Source organism: Egretta garzetta, unplaced genomic scaffold, assembly GCF_000687185.1.
Source record: "Egretta garzetta isolate BGI_Z169 unplaced genomic scaffold, ASM68718v1 scaffold401, whole genome shotgun sequence".
NCBI lineage: Eukaryota > Metazoa > Chordata > Aves > Pelecaniformes > Ardeidae > Egretta > Egretta garzetta.
In genome coordinates, this window is record NW_009258651.1 from 930,271 (window position 1) to 946,517 (window position 16,247).

Consider the following 16,247-nt stretch of genomic DNA (forward strand, 5'->3'; position numbering starts at 1 on the left):
TTATTTTTTTAACAATCTAAATGTATGCTACTGCATTGCAAATAACAAAATCTTTTTGGGAGACAGCTGCCATATATCGTTCTTCGTATGTTACATTTGTGACGGGAGAAACATTAGAGAGAATTGGCTGCACCAGCTGCAAGAAGGAAAGTTCAAACTATTCATACAAACATGAATCAAGTTATAACACCATTTTGCGGTTTTTATGGGAAACTTGACATTTGAATATAGAAGGGTTCCTTTTCAGTTCATTTTGGCAGAATTTATTCAAAATTTCATTTTGTTTATCTTAGGTTTAGATCACAGCTTCCCAGTCAGTTAGAAAATAATACCGTCTTGCGGTATAATCCACCTAAGATTCCACAAGAAAGAGAAGAAGTCTCTGTTGTAGTTTGCCACATCAATAGTCCAAGTGATTTCTATATCCAATTGGTAAGTTTAGAAATTAGGTCTATTTAAATAAAACTCTGAATAAGCATTTTAGTGTTGAGCTACTTCTAGTCCACATTAAATCAGGTAAAATGTACATTAATTTCTGTCACTTGTTACCAGCTTTAGGATTCCTGGAATTAATAGATGAGGTTAGTTCCTACAATCCTAGATTAATCCTAGATTAATTCCAGGAATTCTTAGAATTCCAGAAAGTTAACTTTGTCAGTTTTGTTACATGGTTAATTTCCTGTATGGGTATGTAGTGTTTTACTGTTTAGAATGGTGATTGAACAGGGCAATATTCAACAACGGTTTAATTCACTTTCTTTAATTCACTTTCTGTATTCATAACCACTGTTTAATTGGGGGGGGGGGGACAGGGCGACTAGGAAGTACACAACTAGAAAAAATGTCCCTTAAAAGAGAAAAAATACCATTTAAAAAAAAAAAGAACATCTGGTGTATATGATTGGTTTTGATTGTTTTGTTTTTCTTATTTTAGGGAGCGAGCCTGGATTCTTTAGCTCTTCCAAAGAAAATTCAGGAGGTATATAAACAGGAGTATGGGAGAAACTTAGATATTGTCTGCCCAGTTGAAGGCCAAGCCTGTATTGCAAAACAGAAAGATGGGAATTGGTACAGAGCACAGATTATAGGTGAGGTATTGATTCTTTCATTCTAATGCTAGGTTGCAAAATGAGATGTGGTACTAGATCAGAGTCACATGCTGGATATGAATAGTAACAAACAGCCCTAATTTTTACTAGGCATTCTTCCACTAACAGGTAGGTTCATAAAGTCAGTAGCACTAATTCATGTTATATTCTTTTTCTATTAATGGAATGTTTTATACATCTATCTCTTTTTAAAGAAAGACACGTGGTATACTTACTTTCCTATAAATTATTGACACTATTATATAATTATTTTAAATAATGTTTCACTTTCTTCTATTACAGTTTGAACTACAAATTTGTCTATTATAGTCAACCTCTGAGTGTAATGAGTGTGTGTTAATAATTCCCCATAGTAATTCCAAAGAGGACGGGGAGTGTACTCGTGCTGACCTCTTGTGTTGCCTGTATGCTGACAGGTCTACTTGGCATGTATTTAATGTGCCAGTGTCTCATAAAGTGATTAGGTGGAAAGGGACCAAAATGCTAACTCTGTCATTTCAGGAACCCAAAAGAGCTGGCTCTTAAAGAATATAGTTTTTGAATTGGTTTATAGAACATTTGAAAATGTGGTATTTTATGATGATAGGGTGTAAATGTGGGTTTTGCTCTGAAATTCTGGTGCTTTAACCTGTATCAGGTACCTATTTTTTGTTTTAATAACTTGGGTTGTTTTTCTTGAAGGGCTGCCAAGTTGTCAAGAAGTTACAGTAAAATACGTTGACTTTGGCAGCGTCGCTAACTTAACTCTTAAAGACATTCGAAAAATAAAAAAGGAGTTTCTCAGCTTTCCAGAAAAGGTAAACTAGTGCTTGCCTGACTTAAATATTCAAAATTAATACAATCTCAGTGGATGGAAGGGGAAAAAGAGGGCTGTTAACGTTCTGAAGTAAATAAAATGTTAAGCAATAATAAAATGTTCACATGGGTTTATGATGCGACTTATTTAATACATTTTGGTTGCACATTGAAAATTCCTAATTTTTTTTTATCATTCAGTTTTAAATGAAATCTAATGTTACCTTGCAGTAAGGAGGTGAATGAAATCTAATGTTACCTTGCAGTAAGAAGGTGTGTATACATTGTGTGTGTGTGTGTGTGTGTGTGCAATTCAAATACCTTCTTTTACTCCATAGTAAGATGAATTAATTTTTACATTCCTTCATTTTCAAATGATGATCTAATAATGGTCTTACTAAAAATTATTTTTTTTTGTTTTGTGACATTTAAAGTTTTGTGTTTTTCTAACTTTAGGTATTGTAGGAGTTTCCCCCTTCTGAGAAAGAGGAAAAACTGAGTGGGAAAGGAAATGGCAAAGTATTTCTGTCAAATCAAAAACACAACATAAGTAGAAAATAATTCGTTTTCTTCAGCTGTTCGTTCCATAGTTCTGGTTGCCAACTGTAATTATGCTAAACTTTAAAACTTCGTATGCTGATCAGGGTTTGTTAACCAGTTGTAGGCACCAGAAGTAGTGACTGTTGTAACTAAGGTTGGCCAGCATCTTTTACTGAAAATAGGATTTAATTGTTTGTATTTTGAGCAGATGTTTCTGGGGAAAGTTTTGGCCAAAATAATTGAGCCTTTTTTGACAGGAAAGGAGAGAAAACATTCTGAAAATGCCAAAATGTTCTTGCAGTTGCAATGTATTAATACTTCAGATCAGAGTGGCTAATGAATAAGGGTGTTGGGATTTTTGATGTGTGTTATCCCATCATTCCAACCGATTGCTTGTTACTGACCAAAAATAAATCCTCAGAAGAACCCGTTAAGAGTTTGTCATACTACTAGGCCTCCTCACTTTGAACATAAAGGAGAAGGGGCTGAAGAGTTAACAGATACAGATGGGTATATGACCACTAGAGAATGGTCTAAAAAAACTTGAACCCATCAGTTACTCTCAAATTTCAGCATTCTTATGCCATATATAGGTTATGGTGAAACACTCTGGCAAGGTGTTTACACCTGAAGTTTACGTAAGAAACTCCCATTCCTGTTAGCTTTAATGCAAGTAATAGAATGATCAGCAGACTTGAGTCTGCTTATGTGTTGCTATGGTTTCAATTTTTTTCTATTTAAAAAGTAATTTTTAAGGATTTAAAATTCTTTGAAACATGAATGAGCACAAAGTTGCAAAATAGCATTCAGAAGGTCAGAGTAGTGAGGCTGCTTTGCAGGTCTGTCCTGTTGCATGTAAGCATTGGTAAGTCGTCACACATGATCACATACTGCATTTCCTCAAATGTAAGTTGGTTGTTTGAGAGGTTTGCATTAGGCTGTAAAAGAGAGTTGGAATTTTTTCAAACGAATAATACAGTCTGCAGGCATTTTAATGGACTTGGATGGTGCAGAAATCTTGGCCAAGAATGGAATGAGCCGTGCTTAAATGTGGTGTTGATTATGTCATCCACAGCCCTTTCTTTTAATGGTTATTTAACCTGTCAGTCAGTCTTAGTTTCGTATTCCTGACTGCTGTTATTCTAAGAATATCTGCACAAAACATGCTTTTTTCTATTGTCTTTATTTCGTTTCTCTCCGCTTTCCCCCACCTGTGTTAGTTTTCTTTCTTTTGGCACAATAACAAGGTACTAATATTAGATGCTTTGAGTCTGGATTATTATATTCTGATAAGCAAAACAGGATAAAGGCTTTCTTTATCACCTCTCTGCAATAATCTCTCCTGGTCTCTGCAGCCAATTCTATGCCTAGCCATAAAGGGAGGCAAGGAGAAGTAAGCTCTTTCTGTCTCAGCAAGAACATATCTGAATTTGATGTTCGTGCTCAGCTGCTGGTGGGGGGGGAATCATCTTAAATCAAATAATGGTCATGTGGAACCAGGAGCCAAGGTCATGGTGTCTTGCTCTTCTGCATGAGTGCAAAGCAAAGACTGTGATGTGGCTATAATGAGATGGTTGTGATATGTGATGGTAGATACATAATTTGAGTTATTCTTTAGGCAATCAGGTGCAGGTTGGCTTGCATTGAGCCTTATAAAGGGGCAAATGACTGGAGCAGAGAAGCCAAGGAAAGATTTGAACAAATGACTGAAGATAAATTTATGCTATGTTCAGTTGTTGGTAAGTTATCGGAAGTGTATTAATTTATATTGAAATATTAAATTAATTCAGATGTAGAAACATGCACTTTCAGATTTTGAATAGTATTTATTTGAAATGCTTATGTTCATACTTGTGAGAGGCAGCCAGGAGTGAGAATATCTAAACATGAACTAATTGGAGGAGACATAACAGATACAACTTCTGACAAAAGCTCTGTTTATGACACCAGCATTACGTGATATAAATATCCTGGTTTATTAAGATGGGCTTGTTCCCAAAAGTACTAGCCATCCTTGACTGTTCCTGACATTATTGGTAGCTGGGAGTGTGATCCCTGCTGCTCTAAAACATTGCGGGGGGGCGGGAGGGAACAAAAAAACAAAAAAAGAATTTCAGACAACACATATATGCCTTAGTAGGATTTTTCTCAATACTACTTACTGTTAATATGCAGCTAGTTATTTTTCAACACCTGTGGTGGAATGGTGGTTTGGAACCCATGTAATAAATGAAATGACACGCAGCAGTTGCTTTCTTTGTACAAAAGTATTTTGTAGTTGTTGGTGTATTTTAAATGAATTTTATTGATATGTGCAAAGCTAAGCCTCTACATATTGTTGATGTTCAGAATCAATTATTTTATAAGTCAAATGTAATTTTACAAAATTCCATCTCTTAGTACTATTTGCCATGTCTCTAAAACGATAGTCTTTACTGTCATTGATTGGCACTAACTACATTTATATTATTTATTCATAGAAATTTTAGATAATAACATCTTATCTATTGAACTCTTTGACTCTTCTGCTGTTCATGGAAGAAGCTTTAGTGTTAACTGCCAGCTAGTTAAAGAAGACCTAGCATCCTACATACCTGGGTAAATACATTGCGCATAACTTGAAGTATTTAGAAATACTGAATTTGTGTAAGAGAGTTACTGGCTTCAGTATGGCACCTCGAGTGGCCAGGATTTAGCACATTTGTGATGAATTCATTACAAACCACATGCATCAGCTGACCTAAATTACTCTGCAGTTTGGCATAGTTGAATTTAGTTGGAATGAGGTTTCCATTAGGGGGAAGGGGGCTGTTTTGTGGGGGCTTTGGGAGTTCTTGGCCTGCTTTGTTTTCCAGTGCACATAGGTCTCTAGCCCTCCAGAGCTCATTATCATGCTTTCTCACTGAATTTCCCATTTGTGAGGATGGATGTCTGCAAAAAGGCAAGAGACTGGTGAACAATTCAAACCCAACTTTAGGTCATTTAGAATTGCATTTGGGTTCTGATTACTCTTCCAGGTTGAATGCTGTTGAGGGATGCCCAGGCCAGCTCTCAACTGGGAGAGCACAGTGGTCTGTTGAAGCTGACCTGCTGACAAGCAAACATTAGTAACCTTACTCTTGCATTGGGATAGGAGGTAGTCCATACAGAATTCCAGGAAGAAAACTCGGGAGTCTGAAGTTCATTCCAAATTGGTTGGTTTTTCTGGTGAATCTGCAATGATAGTGCTATACTAGAGTTACTAGAGAAGGGGTTTTAAGACACGTGACGTATATTTACTTGGGAGAACTCTGTGGCAGATTGCCTCTGTCTATTTCATAGTTCAGACTACTGGTAGGCAAGGTAAGCGTATTTATGAGCTATGGTGTTCATTTCTTTCCTGTTTCTACAGGTCAGCTGTTTTACCCAGCAGTTTCCAAATACCTGCATCAGGAAGGTTTGCATAAATAATTGTGTAGCAGTATGTAGTAGATGATTCAATATTTTACGGGATTTTCTTTCTGGCAGAGTAGTTTGTTTCCTTCCCGTGAAGGAAACGCGTGTTAGATTTCTGAAAACAGGAGTTTCTTCCTGGAGGCCCAGGAATGGCCAGCAGTTAAACTCATGCATGCTGTCTCCTTTAGTCAGTGATATTTATAAGAATCCAGTTCTTTTGTGTTAACAGTTGGGTTTTTTTCAAGCTGCAATCTCTTAATTATAGTTGGCATATTTCACACAGACTCTACTAAGCTGGGCTGTGGCTCAAAATACATACCAGCCAACTCTTGATTGCTGTTGGGCTTTATTATACGCAGTTCACACAATTTAAGCAAGTTTTCATCAAGGTGTTATCATGACCATACTTCAGTACTTGACTAGGAAAGTGTTAGCACCAGTTGTGTTGTATTTGTATCCTCAGGGAAAGCTAGAAAGGTAAATGTTTCACTAATGTTAATATTCTTTACTTCTCAAAGGAATATTTGCACATCTTAGAAGTTGAATGTCACAGCTCTCACTCAGAGGCAACATTGATTTCCAGAAGCATGGTATTAGTAATTTGAGGTCTTTTAAGCCAAACAGCAGTCCATTTGTGTCAGGCTTGTTTTTCTGCTGGCAGCCTATGTTGTGTCGTGCTTTCATATGTCAGTAGAATGTGCAAGGATACCTTCTGAAGGAGAAGAAAAATAAATTACTGCCATGAGTGTTTCAAAAGTAGCTTTTAGAAATGTTTTTGTCTTTTGTTGGGATTTTTTTTTTGCTTTTTTGAGTTATTTGTTAGTCTTCACTCTTCATGTTGTGATTGCTGTCATGTTGAACTGTGATTATTGAGCTCTTTTTCACTTTGTTTAAAATGTGTTTAAACTTTCTAATTACTTTTTGGTCTTCACAGGTACACTGAAAGTACTGCTGTAAGGCCCAATGAAATATGGGATGCTCCTCTAGAAGAAATTCCTGAAACCTCGGAAGATTTAAATCCTATAGACATGGAATCTGTGCATGAAGGAGATTTCAAATCACTTTCTAAGAAAGAGCTGCAAGTGAGAATCAGTCATGTTGTGTCTCCTAGTAAAATTTTTATACAGTGGTTGTCATCAGAAAGTATGCTGAAAAGGTACTGAAATCTAAAGAACTTTTCTCGAGTTAAGGCATTCTTATTATAGGTAGAACCAACTCTGATTAGGGTGCATTTGGCACAGAGTACTCTTCTGAATGCTGTTGATTTATCTTGCATTGTTGAGGAAAGTACAGGAACAGAAGACAGATGGCAGTATGATGTGGTTTATTAAATATTTCTGAATCCAAACTAAGTACATGATCTGAATTCCTATTTCAAATCAGTTCTAATGTAGTAAGTATTGGGGCCCGGTAACTGTCCAGAAAGATTAAATCTTTATGCTCTTTCTTTTCTCCTCCCCATTCCTTCATTAGAAATCTTGTTAAATAATACCAGGGTCCTAAATTGTAGTACTTCAGTCAAGTTATTCCTTTCAACATGATTCTAATATGCTGTTGGGAACATCTGAAGGCAATTTCTGTAGACACAGTGTATATCAGCCGTCCTTTGGTAGATACGTAGGTAACATTTAGCTAATAGTGCATGCTGTTTGAAGACAGTTAAATGGAAATATCACTGCTTAGTGCAAGTTGCTTATTTCCTGACTCGTCATTTCTCCTTTCTTTCATCTTTTTACCTTTTTGCATGTGGCTACCTAGTCCCACTGAATTGGTCATGACACTAAATGAATACCACACTCTCAAATTGTTGAGAGAAAATAGTGCATCTTTCAAATAGTGCTATTACAGAAGGGTCAGAATTGCTCAGATTAATCCTGTTGTTTAAGAAAACATAGTTTTACAGGATTTTAATGAGATTGCATGTGTTTTGAAGCTCCATTTCATGTATTTGTAACATGTCGTGAAGAAATACAATACTATGTGTCTGTTAAACAGTTACTAAGACTTTACTATATGCTATTTAAGCAGTAATGGACTAAATAAGCCCTTTATTCACTGGATAAAATTTTACCACTAGAAAAGTGGTTTTTTGAATGTTAGTTTATAGTTTGCAGGAGAAGATGGCTACCATCTACAAAGAATCCCAGCCACAGTCTGTGAAGTGGGAGAGTACCATGCACTGTGCTGTTTACGTACATGATTTGAAACAGTGGCACAGAGGCCAAATAATCAGGATTGTCTCCAAAACAAGTGCAGAGGTAAACCTGTTGTCATAAGAGGGTTCGTACTTCTATTTCTAAAGTTTGTAAGCATTCATTGATTAAAATAATGTCAAACCTTTGCTTCTTACTTCAGTGTTAGTATTTTCTCATACAGCCCTTTGCTTTTGTCGAGTTCAAGTGACGTCGTTCATTGCTGCAAATAAGATTACTGTCTCATCAAAGCTCAGGTGCCTTTAGCAGGGAACCTGGTAGCTGAGAAAGGCTCATGAGGTTAATTCTTTGTGTTTACACTACACTTTGCAACACAGCACAGATTCCCAAGCTATAGCCTAACAGTTTAGCTTAGATTCTAGAAGCTGTGTGAACCTGAGGGTCCCATTAATTCAAACTTGGCGATCCTTGCTAAACAGTGGAGCCAGTTGAACTGAGTGCAGCACCACAGGAACACATGTAGTCATGCTGTTGCTTCAACCCTGATTTGATGGTAATGCACTGTGCCATGTAGGTGTAACACTTTCCACAGTAACTTCTCACACGGTGCTGCTTTAAACATGTGTTTTGTTGCACTCATTTGAGAAGAGTAAGGTGCATCAGAAGAAGCGTTTCATGAGTAGATAACTTACGTCAAAAGTAAGAGTGGCTTTTTAATCATACAGGACTGGATTACAGAACTGGATTACCATCAGTTCTCTCTGCCATCATCAGATTAGAATCATAGAATGTTTTGGGTAGGAAGGGACCCCTAGAGGTCATCTAGTCCAACCCCCCTGCAGTGAGCAGGGACACCACTAACTAGATCAGGCTGCTCAGAGCCTCGTCCAACCTGGTCTTGAATGTTTCCAGGGATGGGGCCTCCACTACCTCCCTGGGCAACCCATTCCAGTGTTTCACCAACCTCATTGTAAAGAATTTCTTCCTTATATCCAGTCTAAACCTACCCTGGTTTAGTTTAAAACCATTACCTCTTGTCCTGTCACAGCTGTCCCTGCTAAAAATATTTCCCCATCTGTCCTTTAAGCCCCCTTTAAGTACTGGAAGGCCGCAATCAGGTCTCCCCGCAGCCTTCTCTTCTCCAGGCTGAACAAGCCCAACTCTCTGAGCCTGTCCTCATAGGAGAGGTGCTCCAGCCCTCGCATCATTTTAGTAGCCCTCCTCTGGACCCGCTCCAACAGTTCCATGTCCTTCCTGTGCTGAGGTCTCCAGAGCTGGACGCAGTACTCCAGGTGAGGTCTCACCAGAGCAGAGTAGGGGGTTAGAATCACCTCCCTCGACCTGCTGGCCACGCTTCTCCTGATGCAGCCCAGAGTACAGTTGGCCTTCTGGGCTGCCAGCACACATTGCTGGCTCATGTCCAGCTTTTCATCCACCAGCACCCCCAAGTCCCTCTTGGCAGGCCTGCTCTCAATCCTTTCTTCCCCCAGCCTGTACTGATACTGGGGGTTACCCCGACCCAGGTGCATGACCTTGCACTTGGCCTTGTTGAACCTCATGAGGTTCACTCAGGCCCACCTCTCCAGCTTGTCCAGGTATGTCCATGGGTCTTGTTAGTAGGAAGCAGAAGTGGGACTTCTATGCTTCTGGTTTGCATCATCTGCTTTCTAAGGCTAAGAGCCCTCAAACAACTATTTAACCATGTCAGAATAAAAAGCGAGGGGTGGAAGGGAACTATTTCAGCGTTTCTGGATTTACAAATTTAAATGCACCAACATAACTGAAGCAGGGGAAAATAAATATTCAAGTAACAGCTTCTGTAAAGTTGTTTAACCCCCTTTGAGCACATTTACGTGTTTTGTCTTCTTGGTACACTGTGGTAGTCATTTGTGTTGTGTGATGGAGTCATTCAGTGCTAAGGCCATTTGTTGAATCCTGGTAAGGTTTGTCTGAATTTTGTTTACCTACTCCGGCATGCTTTGAATTATCGTTCGTTAGAGATAACACTAAGGGGGGAGTTCTGTTTCATTGCATTTCTTTTCTGTAACAGGTAATACTTTATGATTGTGGAGCTGAAAAAACAGTGGATATCAGCTGTCTAAGGAAACTTGAGGAAAACATGAAGATAATTAGGACATTAGCAACAGAATGTTCCTTGGCAGATATAAGGTAGCCTTTCCCTTATACTGAGTAGCAGTATTGGAAGCCTAATAATGGCATAAGTTAATATTTTCCTGTGTTAGCACTTGATTATCTAAGATTTGGATGTGGTTTGCTTTTTGAATAAAGAAGAAATAGGATGGCAGGTGTGATTTGTTTTATAAAGGTGTTTTTCTCTAAGGGTTATGCTACATACCAGTGAAGCAGAATCTGAACTATAGAAAGAAAGCATATTTCTAGGATAGATTATAAAATACTGGACAGATGATAGAGGTTTTTCTTATTTCACTGAATGCTTTTTTCTTTGGCTCAGAATTTGAGATGAATTAGATCTCATGAAAATGCACAGGAGGTGTCTCCCTTCTAGACTGTAGAAAAGAGAGATTGCATTTGTTTGTGTGCTGTTCATACAGTGAAGAAAAAATAATCATGTTTGTAATACCCATTCCCTGAATGAATAGAAAGAGCCCAATTTGCAGATGAAGGATGGATTTTCCTTTGTTCAGTTAAGACAGATGTCATACTTCTGGAACTCATGACCCTCATCAGTTTTGAAATTTTGGAGTTATATTTTTGAAATCTTCCTGTCATATAGATCCAGAGATGAATAACCATTTATTCTCACTGTTGACTGTAACATTGGTTGTATTTTTTCCCCTGACAGTACAGGCAGTTTCAAAAAGATCAAAATTCAGTAAAGGGAAGGGTTTAGTGATGTAAGTTCAACTTCTCTTATACTAAAGGCAATTGTAATTTGTTCTATGTTAGACCAACAGGTGGAAGCATGCAGTGGACAGCAACAGTGTGTGAATGTTTATCCTATTACCTAACAGGGGCACTAGTAAAAATAATCATACAGGTTTGTAATCAAAACTAGTGGTACTTGTAAAATTTCTGTCTGGTTGTCTGTTAATTTAATTTTTTTCTGAATATTTTCACTCTTCAAAAAAGTTTCGAGTGGAACTTGCTTAGATTGCTCTTTGCTGTAGAGAAAAAGATGCTTTTTCTTTTCTGCTTTGTTTTTGTTACTCACTGGAGCATTAGAGCAGTTAGGCTACCTGGTGTGGAAAGAACACAGTCTTAAATATATTTAGTTACTGAAGAATAATACTTACATCTTTGGGATCACTGGATGCTCATCTGTCCATAAAAGTTGTCAGCAAGATGCTCGTGCTCTTGATGAGAATAATTTCTACAGCTACCTATTAGTTTTATTCTGTTACCTTTTTTTAATGTCATGTTTAGAACGGTTGGTAAAATGATGAGAACTACAACGTGGATTAAATAAATTTCATGTCTTGTGATGTGGGCATCAGTTGTTCAACAACATCTGATTTGCAGATAAAAATGCAAATAAAATGAAAAATAACCTGTAGTTTAGAGGAAATGCATATTTTTATATGTTGTCCAACTCTCTCATTTTTTTTCCAGGAAAGTGATGTGGGTTGTGCACTGCCTGTGAAAATTCTTTGCAAAGATGAAACAGGACAATTGATTGATGTTTCAGAACACCTTATTAAAAAGGGTTTGGCTTTTAGAAACAGAAGGTTTGGATACTTCTATTTTTATATTCTTACAGACTCTCAGATTCACGTCGTGATAAGCTAATAAGTAAAACAAAAATGTGGGTTGTCCTCTATGACATGTAGCAACAGAACTCCATCTTTAGTGAACTTATTTGAGTAGAACATTATTAATTGTACCCACTGCATGTTTCAGTTCTCTAAGTTGGTAGATGAGATGATTGACAGTATTTCAACAAGCATTTGCCATCTTTGGGTGTTGAGGTTTTTACTTCTGTTACATTACTTTATTCTTCTGCACTTTCCAAGTTCTTTATCAGTTAATATGTTGGTATGATTTGATTGAATCTGCTAGAACTGATAAAGCTGGTGTGGCTTGCTCAGTCTCCAAGGAACATCTTAAAGTACATTTAGAGCAAGAGAACACACAACGGGATGGTTGTAATTCAGAAACTGCATGTGGAAAAAACAACGCTGCTCCAGAGGAAAACATCACTGTTTCAGAGAATGAACAAAAATCATGCAAAACATACAAGGCACTGCTTGAATCAGGAATGGATGAAATGTATAAATCCCCCCTTATACCTGAAGAGAAAATCTTTCAAGCTGTAGTAAGTTGTGTTGGACGTGATGGAACTATTTACATAATACCAAAATCATTCGGTAAGATTACATTGTAGAAAATACGTTTATATCTATGAATGTGATAGCTTTGGTGTATCAGAATATACCAGCTATGTGTTCTAGTATACATGTTCTGTATTGGACCACAGTTCTGGAAGATACCTCTTGGGAGGATTGCTGTTAGGAGGTGATGAGTCTTTTGGCGGCGGGGGGCGGGGTGCATGAAGCAGTGGAGAGAGGTCCCAGAGCTTCCCGGCAGAAGACACCCAGATCCCAGGGAGGTGGCACCCCATCCTTAAACACATCAACACCTGCTCTCCTGGCTTCCGCCCACACAATAAATAAAAAAAACCCAGGTGCTTGGATGAGCAGGTTTCTTGCCTCTCTTCTCTAGACAGTATTGGGTAAAGCAGCAGGTGCTTTATTTTATACGATCTTGAGATTGTGATACATTTTACTAACAATAATGAAGAAGCAGGCCTAAAAATTCTCAGAAGTTAGGCTGGTTCTCAAATATGACTGGATTTTTTTCCTTCAGTGTGAGCTCAGTACCCAGTTTCCTTGGGCTCTTTATTTGTACTGTGATATATTCTGTACCTCTTAATACTTTCTGTTTGCACTGTTTGAAAGAGGTATATTTTCATCTGGCAGATGCAGTGTCAGTCTTCAGTACCATGATAATATATTGTGCTTTAGAGAAATGTTTCTATATGAGAACACTGATTTATTTTTTTTTAAACTCTACAAGTATATTTAACTATTAGATCATGTCATAAAACTTTGAAATTCAAAGTATGGTAACACCACTTGCCCAAGACTCTATTCTTGAAGTTGTTGCTGTAGACTGTATCCAAAGCAGAAGAGGGTCTTCTGGACACCTGTTTTGTGTTATTTCATGGTGTCCTTCCACTGTCTCTCAGAATCTGTTGTCTTGTTCATGGAGAGACTCTTCTATTAGTGCTGCCAAGGTGTCAGTTGCAAAATGTATAGACCCTTCTTCTCTGAGATGAGAATCCAGAATTACTAGTGGCTTCACAATTGGAAATGCAGTTTACTTCTGTTTTAATACTAGCTTGCTCGCATATCCTAGAAGTTGAACATACTTATTCTGTCAGCATTGAAAAGCATTTTTTGGAGCAGCACACGTATTTTATGTTTATACATGTCTTCATCTGAATCTGCTGACTTTTTGTGACTGAAATAGTTTGTGCTACTATGTTGCCGACTATTGTGAATTTTTTTTTTATCCCTCACCTCCCCAGAAATTGAACTAAACAAATTGATGACTGAAATACAAAGTAACTTCAAATGCCTTGGTCTTCTGGAACCCTACTGCTGGAAAAAGGGAGAAGCTTGTGTTGTAAGAGGATCGGATACCATGTGGTATCGTGGTAAAGTTGTAGAACTCGGTAGTACTTTTCAGGTAAGTTTGATTATATGTCATGCGTGTGTGTGCGCATGAACATGTGCACATTTAAGTAAAAAAAGGGGGGGAGGGATAATATCCTCTAAAATAAAATAAACTTATGATCACACCTTTTTTTGTTCAGCTGACCTGACTATCCAGATGCTCATTCTGATTAAAAGTGTGATAACTGTCCTGATTTTTACATTTTTTGTAAATACTAATTTACAGACAGAATCTTAATTTACAGACAGAATCTGCCTATTTCAGTTGTCACAACTTTTCCCATAGTTTTCCTGGTGATGATAAATGTTCTTAAGTAAAAAGCTACCCTTGATCACCTGTAAATAATCCCTTTTAGGTTTTTTCTTCTTTTGTTTTTCTTGTTATCATATGTGAAATGCTTTGAAAATACTTAGGTTTAGCTTCCCCTCACCCTATCCCAACCCAAAAAGTAATGGATGGATGGCTGTTTTGAATTCCTTCTGCTGCACAGCTATAGAGCTTCTTTTTCTAATTAGCAGTTACTCTTATCTAAACTCTTGCATCTGCTCATGGTTTTTGAATATAGATTTGCAAGTCTGACACTATCCTAGTTCACAAATTTTTTACTTCCTTCAATTTTAAACTGCTGTAGGTTATTACAGAACAGGTGGGATCTCTTACAAGGCAAGTTTAGAAACTGAGCTTCTAATCTGCCATACCAGTTTTTTAATTCTTTCCTTCATTTCCACTTTGTCACATCACCCAATTCTCAGCAAACCAGTCTTTTTTCCTCCAGAAAAGTGAATGCTGTAAATGAACGCTTTCTCTTATTAAACTTGTCTTAAAAACCAGGAATTATTTCAGGAAAGCCTTTCTTCTCATGTAGGTACAGTACATAGACCATGGTTGCATAGAGAGAATTCCTCAGTGTCATCTGTATCCAACTACATTGTATACTGGTATTCCTCCATTTTGCATACCATGTCAGCTCTACAAGACAGTGCCAGTGAGTAATGGTAAATTTGAAGATGTTTTAGTAGGTAGTTACTCAAATCAATGCACTTTAGTCATGCAAAGGTTGAGACTAGTTGCTGGTATTTTTCTTGCTTAGGAGGATTCAGAGAAAAGTGATAAGGATCGTTTCAGCAAGGCAGCATTCTGTCAGGAAATGCAGATTGCTTTATGAAGTGGCTATGCTTCAAAAGCGGCTGCCATTGGAATTAAGTCTCTGTGAGACAGGATACCGCAGTAATTGGCAGGATGATACTCTGAAGCGGTAGTTCATTTTGCAATAGCGGCAACAAGGAGTAAGGCCTGGATTTCTTAATGCAAAATGGCCAAAAAATTCTAAATCTTCAAGTCTTGCAAAAGTGTTTCTATCAGTCTGAACTTAGCTGTGTAGAAAACAATCTGTTACAATAAACTAATACAAGTGAATTGTTGTAGGCATTTTTGTTAGTAAGTAATTAATATGTAAATAACATGTTCACGTATCATCACATCTTACTCAAATTTGAATGATGCATTTAGTAAATGTGAATTACTGAAATGACTAGCTTGCTTTAAAACTTATTTTTGAAGAAAACCTTTTTATTGCTGGAAGCAATTCAACTGATAGATTAAGACAGAGAGGCTTACAAGCCTGTGGGTTGGGAGGCAAAGAGATAGTGCAGGGAATGAAAGAAGTATTTAAAGTGTCCTGTGTTTTCTGTTGTCTCTTAAGTTATCTTTGAGTGTAAGTCTGTATCTGGGTTATGCTTTGGGTAATTGTGCCCACATACATTATTATGTATATAGTAAAGGTTGGTTAGGCTTGGCAAGCAGCATCTCTTTTTTAAGCCACTTCAAGACCTGAAAATTGCTGGTCAGCTTTGTCACACAGTAAGTTTTAGCGTACCAAATAGCAGATAATGTTTGAGCTGTTGTAGACAAATGAAACTAACAATGTGTGCTTTCAGATAAGTTTTTTAATTATAGGCACGCATTCTTACCTTACTATGTTAAGAATAGTAAGAGTATTACTTGTCAGCATCTTAATTTGCAGGGTTTTCTTGCTTTTCACCAAATAGGTTGGAAATTTTTGGCAGCAGGATGCAGTCGATTGCCTTCAAGAACTACTTACAAATGAAGAGGTTGAAGTACATGTTCAGGTAACTTAATCTATTCATAGATGTGGAATGAGGCTTACTTTTTGATCTCTTTTTTTGTTTGTTTGTTTTAGCTTGCAGTAAGAGTAATAGGTGAAGGAGTATAGCAGTAAATGTATTTCTTAGACAAGACAAAATCCAAAGCTAAAGCTATTTCTCCTATGACTTTACCTTTATTACAGTTTTCAGGCCATAAATGTGTCTTTTAGAGGTATTAGTATTTTTTGGTCCTGTTTGTATTGTCATGTTTCCCATAACACCCTCATAGGGAAGCTCAAGAAGTATGGGTTGGATGAGTGGACAGTGAGGTGGATTGGGAACTGGCTGAATGGCAGGGCTCAGAGGGCTCTGATCGGCGGGGCAGAGTCCAG

The 16,247-nt window shown here is 37.5% G+C and overlaps 1 protein-coding gene across 1 annotated transcript in view; it reads left to right on the forward strand.

The window, feature by feature from the left end:
• Positions 1 to 16,247, forward strand: part of RNF17 (ring finger protein 17) — a 46,516-nt gene that overhangs the window by 21,906 nt on the left and 8,363 nt on the right. Inside the window, exons 17-30 of the mRNA XM_035903774.1 lie at positions 294 to 432; positions 935 to 1,088; positions 1,791 to 1,906; positions 4,063 to 4,183; positions 4,925 to 5,042; positions 6,814 to 7,035; positions 7,987 to 8,137; positions 10,083 to 10,201; positions 10,961 to 11,051; positions 11,624 to 11,739; positions 12,071 to 12,378; positions 13,602 to 13,762; positions 14,616 to 14,735; positions 15,799 to 15,879. Coding sequence (XP_035759667.1) covers positions 294 to 432; positions 935 to 1,088; positions 1,791 to 1,906; positions 4,063 to 4,183; positions 4,925 to 5,042; positions 6,814 to 7,035; positions 7,987 to 8,137; positions 10,083 to 10,201; positions 10,961 to 11,051; positions 11,624 to 11,739; positions 12,071 to 12,378; positions 13,602 to 13,762; positions 14,616 to 14,735; positions 15,799 to 15,879 — 2,017 coding nt within the window. The remainder of the gene's footprint in view (positions 1 to 293; positions 433 to 934; positions 1,089 to 1,790; positions 1,907 to 4,062; positions 4,184 to 4,924; positions 5,043 to 6,813; positions 7,036 to 7,986; positions 8,138 to 10,082; positions 10,202 to 10,960; positions 11,052 to 11,623; positions 11,740 to 12,070; positions 12,379 to 13,601; positions 13,763 to 14,615; positions 14,736 to 15,798; positions 15,880 to 16,247) is intronic.